The sequence below is a fragment of the Chiloscyllium plagiosum genome, chromosome 5 (assembly GCF_004010195.1).
Source record: "Chiloscyllium plagiosum isolate BGI_BamShark_2017 chromosome 5, ASM401019v2, whole genome shotgun sequence".
Lineage (NCBI taxonomy): Eukaryota > Metazoa > Chordata > Chondrichthyes > Orectolobiformes > Hemiscylliidae > Chiloscyllium > Chiloscyllium plagiosum.
Window position 1 is genome coordinate 19,668,568 of NC_057714.1, and position 19,685 is coordinate 19,688,252.

A 19,685-nucleotide genomic window follows, 5' to 3' on the forward strand; every position below is an offset into this window, starting at 1 on the left:
CTTTTTGCTGACTGTGATCATTTAATCATATTATTGATTTTGTGACCTAGAGTAGCGATAACGAAAAACTGCCTTTGTGACCATTCAGATTGACTCGGGTGATGACATTAGTTGCTGGTATCCCCTCAAGTTTGGTCACGTGCCCGTCACCTCATATTCTTATTCTAAACTTTATTGCTGACTGTCTTTCATGTCTTAAACCCATTCCTCATAATTTTCCACCTCACATGTTTGGTCAGTAAACTCTTTATCCAAACCCCAGTTGTCTTTTCTTGTACGTATTTTAACTTTGAAGACATCTGACAATAGGTTCCTTTCTACTGTGGTTTCTATCCCTCCTTAATAACTAATTTTAAGTTTTGCAGCTGTCTAAACTTGTTTTTGCACAGAGCTAGACTTCTGCTTTTCCCAGCAAAGCTTGGAATCTTTATTTAAGTTATTTTACCTGATACCTTTTACTTTTGTAAATTTGATAGCTTATTTCTGATGTTATTTTGTTTATTTAATTCTGCGCTTTCCCTTCGTGTCCTTTCGCGCACTGGCTTAGTCATAGAAGACAGAGGGTAGTGGTAGAAGGCTGCTTTTTAGAATGGAGGATTGTGACTGGTGGTGTTCCACAGATATCAGTGCTGGGTCCTCAACTGTTCATGGTCGTCTTAAATGATTTGGAGGAAAACGTGGCTGGTCTAATTAGTAAGTTTGCGGACAGTGCAACAATTGGTGGAGTTGTGAATAGTGAGAAGGATTGTCAGAGGATACAGCAGGATATAGATCAGCTGGAGGCATGAGCAGAAAATGGTAGATGGAGTTTAATCTGGACAAATGTGAGGTGATGCCTTTTGGAAGGTCAAGTATAGGTGGAAATTATGCAGTGAATAACAGAACCCTTAGGAGTATTGAAATGCAGAGGGATCTGGATCTGAAAGTTGCTGGGAAAGTAGATAAAGTAGTGAGAAAGGCATATGGGCATGCTTTTCCTCATTGGAAGGGGCATGGAGTGTAAGGATAGGCATGTTATGCCGGAGCTTTGTAGAACTTTAGTTAGGCCACATTTGGAATATTGCATACAGTTCTGGTCACCACATCAGAAGCATGCGGATGCTTTGGAGAGTGTACAGAAAAGATTTACCAGGATGTTGCCTGGTATTGGGGATTTTAGCTGTGAAGGAAGGTTGGATAGACTGGGTTTGTTTTCACTGGAACAGAGGAGGTTGACGGGTGACCTGATGAGAGATTTATAAGATAGTGAATGGCATAGATAGCGTGGAAAGTATGAAGCTTTTTCCTAGGGTGGAGGGGTCAGTTACTAGATGACACTGGTTGAAGGTGCAGGGGCAGGGGGTGGAGTTTAATAGATATGTGTGAGGCAAGTTTTTCACACAAAGAGCAATGTACTGCCAGAGGAGGTGGTGGAAGCAGACCCGAAAGCAGCATTGAAGAAGCACCTGGATGTATACATGAATTGCATGGGAATAAAGGGTTACAGATCCAGTAAGTGAAGACCGTTTTAGTATGGAAGGGCAAAATGAGTTGGCACAGGATTGGAGAGCCAAAGGGCCTTCTCCTATACTGTATTGTTCTTTTGAGGTGCATTGATTGATGAAGTAGTAGAACAAAAAGCAAGGTGGATGCTCTCTTAATAGGAAGAGAACAAAATCAGTGAATGGAGCAGTCCCTGTATTACTTGCAGATGTTTGGCAGGGTAAGTGCTATCCTTTCTCAGTCATAATATAAAGAATTTGAAAAGTTTTAATTCAAAACTTGGAAGTATTCTTGGTAGATGGTGATAAACCTCACGGGGACTTAAACAGGCTCATGTAGTAGGTGGATAAGTGACAGGTGGAATTTAGTGTAGTGTGAAGAGATTTAGTTTGTTTGGAAGAAGGAGAGATATTGTAAAATAAAGGACTCAATTTGAAAGGTGGCGCTTGAGCAGAGGAACCTGGGAGTATCAGGAATCATTGAAGGTGGAAGAGCAGGTTGAAAAGTGATTTATCTGGCATATGCAGAGTTTTTATAGTACAGCAAGCTACTCCTTGGCTTGTTATGTTTGTGTCAGACATCAAATGTTTATCTATTACAGTCCTTTTTTCCAACTTGGTCTGTGGCCTTGTACAGATACAGAAAACTTTGTGGGAAGCTAGGGAAGAGATTGCTGTGTCCCTAACAGAGATACTTGTATTATCAACAGCTATGGTGAGGTGCCAGAAGACGGGCTAACGTGGCGCCATTACTTGAAAATCTGGTCAGGAAAAGCCAGGGATCTATAGACCGATGAACTTGATGGCATTGGTGGGTGAGTTGTTGGAGGAAATTCTGAGGGACACGATTTAAATGTTTTTGGAAAGAGAAAGACTGATTAGATATAGTCAATGTGGCTTTGTGTGTGGGAAATCATGTCTCACTAACTTGAATGTTTTTTGAAGCGGTAACAAAGAATACTGATGAAGGGAGAGCAGTACGTATTGTCTATATGGGCTTCAGCAAGGCGTTCAACAAAGTTCCACATGGTAGCCTGCTTAGTGAGGTTAGATCACATGAAATCCAGGGGGAGCTGACCAGTAGGATGCAAAATTGATTTGAAGGTGGGAGACAGAGGGTGGATGTGGAAGGTTGGTTTTTGGTCTAGAGGTGTGTGCCCAGTGGTGTGCTGCAAGGGTTGGTACTGGGTCCACTGCTTTTGTTGCTTATATAAATGATTTGGATGTGAATATAAGAGGATTGGTTAATAAGTTTGCTGGTGTAGTGAAAAGTGAAGAAGGTTATTCCAGAGACCTTAATCAGAAGAGCCATTGGGCTGAGGAGTGTCAGGTGGAGTTTAATTTGGATAAATATGACGTGTTGTGTTTTGGTAAGGCAAACCAGGGCAGGACTTATACAGTTAATGGTAGGGCCCTGGGGAGTACTGCTGAACAAATAGACCTAGGAGTGCAGATACATAGTTTCTTGAAAGTGGAGTCACAGATAGACAGGGTGGTTAGTGCATTGAGTATAGGAGTTGGAATATCATGTTGGAGCTATACAGAATGTTTATGAGGCCATGTTTAGGATACTGCGTTCAATTTTGGCCTCCCTGCTATAGGAAAGAGGTTGTTAAATTAGAAGGGTTCAGAAAAGATTTACAAGGATGTTGCTGTGATTGGAGGGATTGAGCTGTAAGGAGAGGCTGAATTGGCTGAGTTTTTCCCTGGGACGTCAGAGGCTGAGGGATGATGTTATAGAGGTTTATAAAATCATAAGGGACATGGACAGGGAGATTAGCCAAGGTCTTTTTCCCCAGGGTAGATGAGTCCAAAAAAGAGGACATAGGTTTAAGGTGAGAGGGGAAGATTTAAAAGAGACCTGAGGGGCAATGTTTTCACACAGATGGCAGTATGTATGTGGAATGAATTGCCAGAGGAGGTGGTGGAGACAGGTACAATTTAAACATTTAAAAGGCATCTGGATAGGTACATGAATAGCAAGGTTTTAGAGACATAAGGTCCAAATGCGGACAAATGGGACAATATAAATCTAGGATATCTGATTGGTGCAGATGGGTTGGACTGAATGATCTGTTTGCGTACTGTATAACTCTATGACTGTGTAACAGAGGGCCCTCAAAAAAAGAGTTTATCATTATCTGAAGTGTGAAAATTGGCAGGCCGAGGAGAAAAGGCAGGGCAATGTGATAAGGTGATCTGTTGTTCTTGAGGTTGGTATAGACGTGACGAGCCAAATGGTCTCCTTCTGCCCTAAAACGATTCTATGGAAAGGCTGAGGACAGAACTCTGTAACACCTTTGAAGAAAATCTGTGCATTAATTCTTAATGAGCTTCCTTCGTTTACTGCAAGAAAAATCCAAGGTGGCAATGGAAAGGTAAATGCAATTAGGTGACATGCAAAACTATTTGTATAGAGCACCATTTCATAGGAAGGGTGGAGTAAACTTGGATAGTTTTGGTGTCCATATTTAATTCGCATGGATAAATATCATTTGGATATTGGGTAACAGTCACTAAACATAACCTCTCTGGTTGTGAGATCAAAGGGTAAGAAAATTATAACATTGAGGCAGTTTAGACTTCGGCATCAGTGCAGTGCAGAAAAAGCCCTTCTGCCCATCAAATATGCTGTGCCATAACTGTCACTAAATTGCGCTCATCCCAATTTCCTGCCCTTGTCCCTTATCCCGGAATGTTATGATATTTGAAGTACTCGTCCAAGTATTTTTTTTTTTAAAGCTTGTAAAGTTTCCAGCCTCTCCTATCTCCCCAGGCAGCGCATTCCAGATTCCCACCCCACCCCACCCACTGAGTGAAAAAGGTTTTCCCCAAATCCCCTCTGAACTTTCAGCCCCTTCTCCTAAAACTATGCCCTGTTTTGATTGACCCCTCAACCAATGGATCTGTTGCTGTCTAATCACTCTGCCCACCCCCCTCAGTCTTCTCTGCTATAAACAAAACAATAGAATTCTATCTAATCTCTCTTTATAGCTCAGTTTCACAATCCTGGGCAATATCCTGGTGAACCTCATCTGTACCCCTCCAGTGCTAATACATCCTTCCTATAGTGAGGTGACCAGAACTGCACACCGTACTCCAGTTGTGGCCTGATCAATGCTCTTTACGACTCCAACATTACCTCTTTGTTTCATATGCTTTGCCACTTCTTAACTGTCCTCTGCTGACTTCAGGGATCTGTGGATAATTACCCCAAGATCCCTCTGTTCCTCTGAGCTACCCAGAATCGTGCCATTTGTTAAATACTTCCTCACCTTGTTTCTTTCTCTAAGGTGCATCACCCCGCATTTATCAAGGTTAAATACCAACTGCCACTGGTGTGCCCATCTCACCAACCAATCTATATCGTCCTGTAACCGACAACCATCTTCTTCACTAATAACCACTATACCAATCTTGGTTCATCTGCAAATTTGCTTAACATTCCCCCCACATTATCACGTATAATAAACAGTAAGGGTCCTTGAGGTACATCGCTGGACATCGGCCTCCACTTATGCAAACAGCCTTATACCATTACCTTTCGTGTCCTATTACTCAGCCAGTTTCTGATCTAGCTCACCAAGTTTCCCTCAATACCATGTGCTTTAATCTTGTCAGTTAGTCTCCCATGTGAGACCTTGTCAAAAGCTTTGCTAAAATCCATATAAAGAGAACTTCCCTCTCCACACACTTAATCGCATTTTCAAAACGTTCTAACAACTTTGTTAAGCATGATCTCCCCCTAACCAAACCATGCTGATTATCTTTAACTAACCTATGCCTTTTCAAGTGGGTAGTAATTCATGCCTGCTTTGGTCACGATTGCCAAAGTGGTGCCCCCCCCTACAACCCCGCCACATTGAACACTTGTCCGGCTCCTTCCTTCAGAATGAGATTCAACACTGCACAGACCCTTGTTGGGTGTTCTGTATATTGATACAAAATTATCCTCTGGATACGTTTCAAGAAATCTGCCCTTCTAAACCCTTAACATTATGACTATCCTAATTTATGTTGGGAAAGTCGAAAACCTCTAGTACAGTAACTCAGTGGTTAGCACTGCTGCTTCACAGCATTAGGGACCTGGATTCGGTTCCAGCCTTGGATGGCTGTCTGTGTAGAGTTTGCACATTCTCCCCTGGGTGCTCCGGTTTCCTCCCACCGTCCAAAGATGTGCAGGCTAGGTGAATTGGCCATGCTAAATTGTCCATAGTGTTCAGGGATGTCGAAGGTAGATGCATTAGTCAGGGGTAAATGTAGTGTAATAGGGTAGGGGAATGGGTATGGATGGGATACTGTTGGGATGGTCAGTGTGGACTTGTTAGGCCAAATGGCTATTTCCATACTGTAGGGATTCTATGATTACTATTCTTACACACCTCTGTGAACTGTTTTATTTGCTTCTCTATTTCCTGCTGACTCTCTGGAGTCTTTCATACACTTCCAGTAAAGTAGCCTCCCCCTTAACATTCCTAGGTTCTACCCATAAAGCCTCATTTGAACTCTGTTCCAAAATATCGTCTTTCCTTTTTGTAGTAATTGACTCCTTAATTAACAGTGCTACACCAGCACTCTTTCTGCACCCTCCTCTGTCTTGTCTAAAGATCCTATACCCCAAAATGTTGAATTACCAATCCAGCCTTTCTCTCAACTATGTTTCTGTGATGACAACAATATCATACTTCCATGTGTCAAGTCATGCCGTTAACTCATCATTCTTACCTATTACCTTCCTAGCGTTAAAGTAACGATCATCCAGCTGTGCCTTACTCTCTCGACACTCAACTTGGCTGAACTCACTGTGACTTGCTTCCTTTGCTGTAGCATGATGTGTCTCTGTTTCATTGATATTTTCTGTCCCCTGCTTCTGCCAGAGGAGGTATGTATAGGTGGAATGTAAGAGATTTTTGAAATAATTTTTGTGGCAAACCACTTGTATTTTACAAGGAATAAAAATATGTTGTTGCAGTTATTCTCCTTGATATAAACCACAGGAGAATTCAAGTATGCCGGGTGCTGGCAGGTGGGACTAGATTGGGTTGGGATATCTGGTCGGCATGGACGTGTTGGACCGAAGGGGTCTGTTTCTGTGCTGTACATCTCCATGACTCTATGCAGGTTAACTTTGTGTTTATTCAAAAGACCTCAGTCTTAGACTGGCTAAACAGCTTCTATCTAATATTCTGTTCATCTCTGCCTTGCCATGTTCCAACTTTCTCTGATCTCTGCCTCACATCTGTCCAATATTGGTCCAAAGTCAGTCCTATACAAAAATAATCAACCTTTATACATACACACAGTTTACATTTCAATCTTGTAGAATAAACAAAAATCTTCTGTTCAGACCTTTCTCTTACCCTTTCTATAGAAATCTGCTTATACTCTCTAGTTTGCTGTCAAGGTTGATACGAGTCATAGTCATAATCATAGAGATATACAGTACGGAACAGACCCTTTGGTCTAAGTTGTCCATGCTGACCAGATGTTCTAACCAATATAGTCCCACTTTCCAGCAACCAAAAGAGAAAATGCTGGAAAGTCTCAGCAGGTCTGGCAGCATCTGTATGGAGAGAAAAGAGCTGACGTTTCGAGTCTAACTGACCCTTTGTCAAAGCTTTGACAAAGATTTTCCAGCATTTTCTCTTTTGGTTTCAGATTCCAGCATCCGCAATTTGCTTTTATCCACTTTCCAGCACCTGGCCCATATTCCTCCAAACCTTTCCTATTCGTATACCCATCCAGATGCCTTTTAAATGTTGTAATTATACTAGCCTCTACCATTTCCTCTGGCAGTTCATTCCACACATGCACCACCCTCTGTATGAAAAGGTTGCCTCTTAGGTCTCTTTTATATCTTTCCCCTCTCACCTCTAGTTCCGGACTCCTCCACCCCAGGGAAAAGACTTTGTCTACTTATCCTATCCATGCCTCTCATGATTTTATAAACCTCTGCAAGGTCACCCCTCATCCTCTGCTCCAGGGAAAACAGCGCTAGCCTATTCAAGCTCTCCCTGGAGCTCAAATCCTCCAACCCTGGCAACATCCTTGTAAAGCTTTTCTGAACCTTTTCAAGTTTCACAACATCTTTCCAATAGGAAGGAGACCAGAATTTTTTGTGTGTAAGGGTTTCTTCTCCACTTATTTCTGCTGACATGGACCTTTAAATTGTTCAAGTTGTTCATACCTCCTAAAACCTGCCTTAGAGTATGAACTTGTGTTACCTTACTCTTATTGTAACCGCTTCTTATAAAATTTTATTTAATTCTTAATACAGTTTCTCACTTACGGCTTTTGGCCTAGCCCAAGGTTGCCAATAGCAGTGAGTGTAACGAGGTGAACTAGGTGGACCAGATGGAATATGAGTTCTCTGAATGGAATTGTTAATTTGGCCTATCAGATTAGGAAGCCCTGGCTAACAGATATAAGCTGGGGTGTCAGAAGTTATGTTCACTCGGACCTGGCTCTGAAAGAGCTGGATCACTGTCAGAGACACTCCATGTGTAAGGAAAGGGTAACTTGGTGATGGGGCACTGGCCTCTGTGGAGTTATTTCACTAAGTTATACCCATCTGTACTAGCAGACCCTCAGTTTAGACCCTTCGCCTATTACGCTGTTATTTTTTTCCTAAAACACAAGCTTAGTTATTTAATCTCTTAATTATATATTGCAGATACATACAAAGGCAATAAAGATTTCATATTTAAGATTTGTACAGCAATTATGCATAACACTAACATGCTCAACCAACAGATCTGGCAGATGTTGTATATCAGATAAATTGTTAGCTAGTTGTGGTACATTACAGCAACAAATTATACATAAAGTTTAAAATATTCTCAGCCCTCCCTTCACCTGTACCATTTTGTAATTTTTTAAAAAGTCTCTTACCCCCTTAGCCTTCAATTGTCCCAACCAAAAGTTCATTCTACTTTATATTTTTACCCCCTCTCGCCAATACTGCTTTGATGTTTTAAAATCAGGTTCTCTATGGATTATATGTGCTAGTGATGTATCAGCTATATGTTCTTGCTCTTCAGGCCACAATAATTATTTTGTCAAGTTGGTGTACGTGCCTTCTGATACCTGTTCTGCATTGTATTTTCATCATGCCTTTCCTCATAACAATCGCTCTGCATACTTAGTCAAAAAGTGTGGTGCTGGAAATGCACAGCCTGTCAGGCAGCACCCAAGGAGCAGGAGAGTCGATGTTTCGAGCATAAGCCCTTCATCAGGAATGTGGGGAAGTGCGGGGTGGGGGTGGGGGATGTTGGGGAAGTAGGCTGAGAGATAAATGGGAGGCAGGTGGGGCTCGGGGGAATGTGATAGGTACATGAAGGTGTGGGGTGATGGTGATAGATCGGAGTGGAGGGTGGAGTGGATAGGCGGGAAGGAAGATGGATAGGTAGGACAAGTCAAGAGGATGGTGCCAAGTTGGAGGATTGGGTCTGGGATAAAGTTGGGAGGGGGGAGATCAGGAAGCTGATCAGAAATCGACATTTGATTCTGTACTTGGAGGGTCCCGAGGACGAAGATGAGATGTTCTTCCTCCAAGCATTAGGTGGCTAGAGTTTGGCGGTGGAGGAGGCCCAGGACTTGCATGCCCTTGGCAGAGTGGGAGGGGGAATTGAAATGTTTGGCCATGGAGTGGTGGGGTTGATTGGTGCATGTATCTTAGAGATGTTCACTGTCATATCTGGCAAGTTAGGGTCCTGTCTCCCCAATTTAGAGGAGACCACATCGAGAGCAACAGACAGAGTAGATGAGGTGTTTGGATGTGCAGGAAAATCTCTGCCGGATGTGGATGGATCCTTTGGGGCCTTGGATGGAGGTGAAGGTTTTACTCCTCTTGTGGTGGCAGGGGAAGGTGCCAGGGTGGAGGGCGGCTTGGTGGAGGGCGTTGACCTACCGTGGAAGTTGAGTGAATGATCTCTGTGGAATGTTAAAAGGGTAGGGAGGGAAATGTGTCTCTGGTGGTGGAGTCTGACTGTAGGTGGCAGAAATTGCGGAGGGTAATGCGTTACATCCAGAGGTTGGTGGGTTGAAAGGTGAGGACCGGGAGGGTTCTCTTCCTGTTGTGAGTGGAGAGGTGGGGTTCAAGGGCAGAGGTGTGGGAAGTGGAGGAGATGCGCTGGACCTTTCTTGAGTAAACTTACTGCATTGATTGTGGATGATAAAAAGGTGTGTGTGTGTGTCTATCAGTCTTTGCAGGGCTCACCCAAGGATTCGATATAACTATCTTACCTACTCTGCCAGCTGTTCTGGTTATAGTCGGGCTCAGTGGTTAGCACTGCTGCCTCACAGCACCGGGGACCTGGGTACGAATCCAGCCTCCGGCAACTCTGTGGAGTTTGCACATTCTCCCCATGTCCACGATGGTTTCTTCCGGGTACTCTGGTTCCCTCCCACAATCCAAAGAAGTGCAGGTCAGGTGGATAGCCATGCTAAACTACCCATGGTGTTCAGGGATATGAAGGTTAGGTGCATTGGTCAGGGGTAAATACAGGATAATAGGGTAGGGAATGAGTCTGGGTGGGTTACTCTGCAGAGGGCCGGTGTGTACTTGTTGGTTGAAGGGCCTGTTTCTATACTGTGAGGAATCTAGATTCTAAGATTCTAAACCACAGGAGGACTCAAATATGCAGGTTAGATTTGTGTTTATTCAAACAATCTCAGTTTTAGACAGGCTGAATGGAATTCTGTCTAATACTCTGTCTGGCTCTACCTTTGTTGTTCTCCGTTGCATATCTATCTGATCTCGGTCCATAAATCCAATGCGTACAGAAAATCAACCTTTATATACATACTTTGTCTGCATTTCATTCTTCCACAATAAACAGAAATCTTCCATTCTACGTCTTTCTCTCATTCTGTCTAAAAGAATCTGTTTATATCCTCTAGTTTGCTCTCAAGACTGATACAGTCCTTACAGGATGTACAGGTTCCTCCCTCGTCGTTTCTGCTTGCAGACCCATAGTGTTCAGGTTCATGCCTGCTCAAAATGTCTTACGTGACGAGTGTATAATGTGTTGCCTTACTCTTGTTGTAACTCCCTTCTTTATAAAAATCTGAATTAATTTCCACTGCGGTTTCCCCCGCTTGACCATTGGGCAAACGCAAGATAGTTAATTTCAGGGATACTGCCCATTGCCCTTGATGCTATGCCACCCGTTGATACTGGCCAGGTACCTGCTTGTGTTTGTAAATGTACCAAGTTCTAACATCTGTACAAGTGGGCACTCAATATAGGCACATTTCCTCAAGTACAATGAGTTGGGGTGCACAATACTGAATTGATGCCTACCCCTCAGAGAACTGTCTGAATGGGGAATCAAAGTTTAAAATTTTGGCAGATTTTTTTTAAGGATTTCATTGCACCTATGTCCCAACATGACTCACAAGTGAACTAAGTTCATACAATGGCACTAGCATATTTATGTATAATGCAACATCACATAAATCCTTTATGCCAACAATATGAACAATGTCATTAGTATAAAATGGAGGATGTAACAATTATTTGGTATTTTTTGTGTTTGGTGTTTGTGCATTCAAGTCCAGTCACAGAACGTAAATGGTAGGAAGCCTCTCCTAGTAGGGAAGAATTGTGGTAGAGTCCCTGTTCCAAGTGGAGTTTCTACCAAAATTCAGAGATTGTTGCAGCTGGAGACACAACCTCACCACAACTTGAATATTCCCAGAAAAAACAGTTTAAAAGGTGGTTCTGTTTTGCTGATCTTTTCTTGTGCATTTACTGAATACTTGTACCACATCTTTCAATGAAGTTAGACACTCAGAAAGATATGTGCAGTTGAAGCTCTCACATCGTGGAATTTAAGATATAACAGCCAATATAACATGGAGTAATAAGGCAAGAAAAACTGACACGGTAATCTGTGTGTTTCTGCCATTAACAAAGTAAAAACTGTAGAATGGATGTGCCTCCAAGGACATTTCTGACTTTAAATGTTAGGTTATACATTCCGTGAAGCAGTTCAGGGTGTTTTGGGCTTGGTTTTTGACTCCAGCACTTTTGCAGCTGGAATAGATTAGAATGGGACGCCTATTCAACACCCCAACTCCAACAAATCCCAATGCACCATCTTGGATTACGTCCTATCAGGTTCCAGCTTTGATTTTTTTAGATTAGATTAGATTACTTTTACAGATTAGATTAGATTACTTTTACAGTGTGGAAACAGGCCCTTCGGCCCAACAAGTCCACACCGACCCGCCGAAGCGTAACCCACCCCTACCCCTACATTTACCCCTTACCTAACACTAAGCACAATTTAGCATGGCCAATTCACCTGACCTGCACATCTTTGGACTGTGGGAGGAAACCGGAGCACTCGGAGGAAACCCACACAGACACGGGGAGAATGTGCAAACTCCACACAGACAGTCGCCTGAGGCGGGAATTGAACCCGGGTCTCTGGCGCTGCGAGGCAGCAGTGCTAACCACTGTGCCACCATGCCGCCCACAGAGATAGTCCAATACCACTAATAGAAATTAAGCTGTGATCTCGCAGGACACTTATTAGAGCACCAGAAAGAAGAGGAGCTGAATTGAAGGGGAGGGTTTTGTGAACTTCCATGACTAAATTAACTGAAGTGGCTCAACCTGACCTTTGATAGAGGTTTTAGATTGAGGAATACAAGTGAGAGTTAGGGGTACCAGTAAAAGGTCCTCAAAGCATACCTTTTCACTTCTACCTAGTTCTTTAGAAGAACAAAAAGAAAATTTTGGGATTTGGGAACTAGGAGGGTAAATGTACAGGTTGTTCTGCTATAACATACATTTTGTTAACCCAAATTCACTGTAACACGATTGATGAATTGGGGACACTATTTCTAAAGCATAAACTTGTAAAACATGTGACGTGATTACATCACCAACACTTTAAGCGCTGTTTCTAAAGCTTGATTTTTCTATAATGCGAGGTTTCACAAGAATACAACCATCATGTTACAGGAGAACTACCTGTAATTAAAACTGCTTGCAGGGTAAACAGCAACTTGGACTGCTTATGTTGAATGGCCTGTTTCTGTGTTTCACTTCCACGTGTTCTTGCCAGTCTCATCATTTAAGTGTAGCAGGGAATTCAAGAAATCAGAACAAGGAGCTGTGGGTGGAGGGACACGAATTCCCAATATGTTTCAGGAGCAAGGATCCGGCGGTAGTCAATTCCATAATCAATTATTTCTCTCCAATGAATTGGAACAATGTATTACAGGAAAATTCAGCTTCATCTGTTTATGTTGATGGCAACAAACCTAGAAAGTACCAGCAAGAATAGCTCCCAAATGCTAATGTGCACCTGTAAGTTTAATGTAGCTTCTCCTGTATGTAGGCCAATAAGATCCTGCATTAAGCAGGACGTTAAATATTTCACAAGCAGTACTTAGAGTCATAGAGATGTAAAGCATGGAAACAGACCCTTTGATCCAACCCGTCCATGCTGAGCAGATATCCCAACCCAATCTAGTCCCACATGCCAGCACCCGGCCCATATCCCTCCAAACCCTTCGTATTCATATACTTATTTTCAAAACAGAGTTTATAGGCAGAGATTATACTTCCCTAATATTTATGAAACATTGGCATCACAGGAGGGTCAGAGTGTCATGTCATGTGAACCCACAACCTTATGACTCTGAGGTCGGAGTTCTGCTGACTAAGCCACAAGTGACACTAAAAATCATAATGCGCATGGTTGACAGAATGCAATCTCACTTGTTAAACTGCTCCTTACATACATTCCTAACAAAGTACAATAACTGGCCTGCACAGCATTAAGAATAAAACACTGTGTAACTTCTCTTTTTGCAAGGTTTGTGAAGATTTGTAGCTCAGGTTGAGGTTTAGGGTGTAGGTTTGCTCGCTGAGCTGTAGGTTTGATATCCAGACGTTTCATTACCTGGCTAGGTAACATCATCAGTGGCGACCTCCAAGCTTCACTTGATTCCAGCCTTGGGCGACTGTCTGTGTGGAGTTTGTACATTCTCCTCTGTGTCTGCATGGGTTTGCTCCGGTTTCCTCCCACAGTCCAAAGATGTGCAGGTTAGGTGAATTAGCTAAATTGCCCATAGTGTTCAGGGATATGTAGGTTAGGTGCATTAGTCAGGGGTAAATGTAGAGTAATAGGATAGGGGAATCAGTCTGGGTGGGATGCTGTTCGGAGGTTTGGTGTGGACCTGTTGGGCCGAAGGGCCTGTTTCCCTGCTATAGTGGCTCTATCATATAAATAGTTTGGGAGGTTAGTTGTTCTTACAAACTTCAAATAAAGCTGAGAGATTCACTGCATTCTTACTTATCTCACAAGCCTGCTTTGGAGGAATGGATGTGATTTTGGACAAACTGACATTTTTACCATGTCTTGAATTCATATCATATGCTCAAAGTAAATTAATACTTATGCCAAGTAACTCCTGTTACTGGCTTTGACGATGAATGTATGAATGTTTCAGAACTGCCACTGTTAAAAATGTGGTTTTGTAACTATTGATTATGTGCATGCAATGTGATGTGAGTCTTCTTGTGCACTTTGTCATGTGTTGTAAGTTTTTGCAGGCAGCAAACTCTGGAATTCCAACACACAGAGTTCCACAGTTGAAAGATGTTGTGGCCCTGTGGGTATGACTGTAAATGTGAAGAACTTACTTGCCTTGCATGAGGCAAGTGAACAATTTGAAAGAAAGTGAAGTTGTTTGAATTGCACTGTTTAAAGTTGATTTTTACTTCTCATATAACTTTTCATTGTTCTTAATGGGCAGAGTTATGCTTTATTTTCTTTTCTGCTGGTCATGATGCTATTTTTTGATCTGATCTCCCACTGTTTAGGCAAAGGCAGCTCAAGCATCTCATCCGACATGAGTTCAAGTACAGATCACACACCAACCAAAGCCAGAGGGAATGCAGCTACCAGTGAAGGTATAGGCATCTGATCCTCATTCGAACCTCTGTCCCTTTGCACTCGGCTTTACTTTTTTGGGGGCGGGAAATACCTTTTTAATTAAAACCAACTCAATGTTTGTTGGCATGTAGCGCATTGTTTTCCACTGGAAAAAAAGATATTGTGAAGTTGTAAAAAAGAAGGAAACATAATTTCATGAAGTATGCAGGTTTAATTTTTTATATTGTTGTTGGAAATTAGCTCAAAAGCACAATGCTTAAAAATTCGGTGCCCTTCCACTGTTTATTTGGGATTGATTTGATGGGAAAGTTGAAGAGAATCTTCCACTTGTGGGGGGAGTCCAAAACATCAGATAACTTCAAGAATAAATTCAGGGAAAATGTCTTCCAGAGTGATGAGAATGTGGAACTCCTACATGGATTAATAGAGACAATGAGCAGAGATGCATTAATGCACATGTTAGGAAGCAGAAATGATTTACCTTTGTATAATATCTTTTTGAAGGTGCTTCACAGGGACATTATAAATTGAAGTATGACATGGAGCCACAAAATGTGATGTTAGATCAGATGAGCAACAGATTGGTCAAAGGAGTAGGTAATAAGCAGTGTGTTAGGGGAAGAAAGTGAGGTAGAGAGATGGAGAAGTCCAGGAAGGAAGCTCTAGAGCTTGGAGCTTTGGCAACTGAAGATATATGTACAAATGGTGGGACTGTAATAATTGGGAATGCACAAGAGGCCAGAATTAGCAAACAGCCGATATCCTGCAGGGTTTGTGGGGCTGGATGAAATTGTAGTAATGGGGAGAGGCAAAGCAATAGAGAGATTTGAAAACCAGAATGAATGTTAAACTCAAGCTGTTGCTTGGACTAGTAGGCCACTGAAAATAGGGATGATAGTGGAATGCAACTTGCTTCAAGTCAAGACCCAGACAGCAGAATTTTAGATGACCTCAAGTTTGCAGAGGACAGAAAATAGGAAACCAGCCAGGATTCATAGTCAAGCCTAGACAAAAATAATACAAATGAGAATTTCGGCAGCAGATCAGCTGAGATGGAGGTGAAGTTGGACAATTACTGATTAGAATCTCATTACAAAATTAAATCCAAAATGAAGGTTGTTGACAGACTGGTTTAGTCTCAGACTCTTGCCATGGAGTCAATGAAGTGGTGAATGAAGTGCGTAACTCAAACTTCACAGTGTTCAATTGGAAGAACTTTCCGATCATCCACGACTGGATATCAATTAAGAGATCTGACAACTTCATAATCATAGAGGAGTTAAGAGAATTGGCGGTGAGATAAAGTTGGGTGTCTTCAGTGTACATGTGAAAACAAATGCATCTTTGGATGATGTCATCGAGGAGCAGAACTTGGTGGGAAATAGGGCAGGGCAAGGATTAATCCTTAGAGGACAGCAGGGGTATCAGTGCAAGGTAGAAAGATTGCACATGATGATTAGATAGGTAAGAATAGAACCATTTGAGAGCAGTCCAACCCATTAGGTGGAGAGATGTTGGAAGAGTATGGCATGCTCAACTGTGCAAAAGATGGAAAGCAATTTGAGAAGGACGAAGAGAGAGGTTTTACCTTTCTCACAGTCATAAAGTGACTTCTACAAGAGCTGTTTTAATACTGTGACAGGAGTACAAACCTGATTAGAAGAGTTCAAACCTAAAATTCTGGGAGATGGGCATGTATTTTGGTGTTGACAGCATCTTCAAGGACTTTGGAGGGGAAAAGAAGTTTGAGATTTGCAAGGACGGTGGATTTCTGAAAAGACAGATGATGTCAATAGATGTAATGCAAGCCCTGAGGAGAGAGAACCATTTACGATATTGGCTAATGTGTCAGCTAAGAGGGGAAATTTGGTGATATATGTGAACTGTTTGAATGGGCATTAACAGATTTGACTAGAATTGACTATGTACAAGCCCCAGTAAGAGAATGTATCTAATCCAAATCTGTACAGACTCCAGCTCCAATCCCATGTGATCTAATGAAACTTCTGTACACATATTCTAAAGGATGTGTAGAAGAGAGGGGCATGGCAAAGGAACCTGATCAGTTTCTCTCGATTTTGTGATATAGAAATCCTTGCACTCCTTGCATTGTTTTTGGTGGTGAGGATGGAATGGAGTGAGAAGGAGATCCTAAGAAGATAGCATGCATTTGGGAAAAGAAGCCCTTGCATGAATAAAAAGGAAAAAGAAACTGAAGATATGGAGCAAAGGTGTAATTAAATATGTGGGAGGAGACTTGTGTGAAACATAAAACGTGGCAAAGGCACCTTGGGTTGAACAGCCGGTGTTGTAAATTCTATGTAATTCTGAAAATTGTTTTTCAACATTTATACAATTTAAAAGAAGGCAATTTTTATGATTCATTCCAAACATTGAGCTTTGGTCATTTAATGTTGGTTATGTTTATTTGCATTTAGAGTATCTAATTGTGTTGGTAGACAATAACTACTGTTACTACTGGACTGTTTTCTTTGTTCATTGTCATCTATGTGACTGGCAACCTTGAGGTAAATTATTACAATGAAAATAAACTTTCAGTGTTAGATTAATTAATATTTCTCATATTGAGGTTATCAATTGATATTTCAGAACTAGAACTATGAAAAGAAGCAATAATGCTGGTTTAGTTTTATTTTCTTTTAGATTGAATCATCAACAAAACATCACACCTAAGGAAGCCAGTCAAAACTTTAGAAATGCTGCACAGATTTATCAGTTGCAAAATTTCAGTTATATGGAGGTATTTTAAAACTCAGATGTCCTCCTAAGTTGAGTTCAAACTTTTGAGGGGATTTAAGGAGGAAAAACTGTTTCTAATTTAAGGTAATTGGGCAAATAACTAAATGTGATAATAAGAAAAAAAAACTGTAGCGAGTTACTATCTGGAAGACATTGCCAGTAAGTGTCATTGAAACAGATTCAATAATAACTTTCAAACTAAAATTAGATAAGTGCTTGAAAAAGGGAAAATAATTGCTATGAGGAAATGACAGGGAGTGGAAACTAAGTGGATAGTCTTCAGAGAACTGGCATAGGCATGATGGGCTGAATGGTGTCCTATTTTGTGTTATATAATTCTGTGAAAAATGTTTTGCTCCTTTTCTCATGGTGTAGTTCTTCTGACTGGAAGGATGTCTTTGTCAGCTAAACGATGTTGTCTGAGTTCAATTTGTTTGCTAATTCCACCTTCCCGCTGATTGAAAGGAGCTATGATGCTGATCAGGAGCGAAGGTCGGAGGATGAGATTGTGAAGGGGTGAAAAATAAAGAGTGTACATGAAGCCAAAGTATAAATAAATCCAATCTTGTGTTCTGACCAAAGTTAGCAGCTGCTGGTGTCAAACTTACAAGGATGTTGGCCTCTGGCCTTTCCCATTGAGATTTCTGAAATTTGATGTTAAGAATTTGGCCAAAAGCATTTGGCAACAAGGTAGCTTTTTAGCAATGGAGCGGAAAGATAATATCCAAAGAAGGAAGCCCCAGTTTAGGTTATACTGTATAATGCTGGGTATGTCGAGAGTGCCTCTTCGAATTATTTTATTCTTATCTTTTGTCATTGTCGAAAATCAAATGAGACAAATAAGCTAATTGAAAGGAAAAGTGTTCACATGATGTGTATTAAAAGCGTAAGTATTGATGTGACTTTATATTAGTGGTTTAACATCAGATTTCTTTTATTAGTCAGTAGAAAAAGGGGCTAGGTTCTCAGCCTATTGATGATGAAGAATGTAGGTGGACCTGAAATTATGAAGGTAAAAACAAGGACTGCAGATGCTGGAAACCAGAGTCTGGATTAGAGTGGTGCTGGAAAAGCACAGCAGGTCAGGCAACGTCCGAGGAGCAGGAACATTGAAGTTTCAGGCAAAAGCTCTTCATCAGGAATAGCTGTATTCCTGATGAAGGGCTTTTGCCCGAGACATTGATTTTCCTGCTCCTCGGATGCTGCCTGACCTGCTGTGTTTTTCCAGCAACATTCTAATCTAGACTTTGAAATTATGAAGCCACTCGTCTTGCCAGTTTTCCAATGTTGTTTTCAATGCTTGGGTTTAGCCACCTGTCTACCTTCACTTAGGCTCATTAAGACTCTTGCTAACCATGGATTATGCAACTCTTCTAGTACTGTGATGCAACAAAGAGTGAGCTGACTGCCTTGGCAGACACCTACCAGCTGACTCGAGTTCCAACACTCCTGTCACTCCCTCACCCTGCCTAGCTGGCTGTGGGTTTTCCAGGCCATCCTGGAAAGAATGTTCATTGTATTTTTAGAAAGGGGCACTCCTGGTCAAAACTTCAATGCATGAATGCTTGCTCCCTCCATGGTGCGTTGCTGTTGTGGGCAATGGGTGAGATTCAGGATTTGCTAGTATTTCATTGTCCTTTTCCCATTCCCAAGGTGAAAACTTCAGTTCAAATTTGGCAACTGACTTCTGCAGAATTGCTTTCGTCTTGCTACTGACAATAAATGTTCATGAAAAGAATACTTATTTGTAATGAAAGAGATAGTAGCAACATGGATATGGATTTGGCTGAGTGACAAGAAACGACAATCATTGGTTAATGGACATTTCTCGACAGAAGAAATATTTGTATGGAGTTCCCCAGGATCAGTTTATATTAATCATTATTATATTATTGCATATCATTATATATTTACTACTTATTAAACACCTAGACTGTGATGTATAGGGCAGAATTTTATTCTTAATATAAAACTTGGGAGCATTTTTTAACTGTGAAGAACTTTTGAAAGGATATATACGAGTCAGTAGAATGGGTGGACAGTTGGAAATGAGAATTGATTTGTTTTTGGAAGGAAGAATGCAAAGAGGAAATATAAAGGGTAAAGGGAAAAAAATTCTAAAGAGTGTGCAGCCACAGACATTCCTGGGTGTATATGTGCATAAGCCATTGAAGGTAACAGGGCAGGTTGAAGAACAATTAATAAAGCAGAACGCAACTAAGGCTTTATTTGGAGAATGTAGAGTACAGGAGGTTACATAGAACTTGTATGAAACACTAGTTCATATTCCATTCAGTTCTGAGCACTGTAGTTGAGGAAGCATGTGTATATGTAAGAGTGTAGAAAAGATTCTCTACCTCCAGTGAAGAAGAACTTCAAACATGAATATAGATTGGTGAAGTTGGGACTGTTTTCCTTTTTGAAAAGAAAGCTGTGAGGAGATTTGATAGAAGTTTTCAAAATTAGGAGAGGTCTGGACAAAGTAAATTGGGATAAACTGAGCAACAACGAAATTTAAGTTGATTGG

At 41.4% G+C, this 19,685-nt stretch overlaps 1 protein-coding gene across 2 annotated transcripts in view; it reads left to right on the forward strand.

The window, feature by feature from the left end:
* fbxl7 (F-box and leucine-rich repeat protein 7) overlaps positions 1-19,685 on the forward strand; it is a 337,155-nt gene that overhangs the window by 53,861 nt on the left and 263,609 nt on the right. For both annotated transcript variants that reach the window (XM_043689677.1, XM_043689676.1), the window contains exon 2: positions 14,326-14,415. In XM_043689677.1, the coding sequence (XP_043545612.1) occupies positions 14,355-14,415 (61 nt within the window). In that variant the 5' untranslated portion in view covers positions 14,326-14,354. The remainder of the gene's footprint in view (positions 1-14,325; positions 14,416-19,685) is intronic.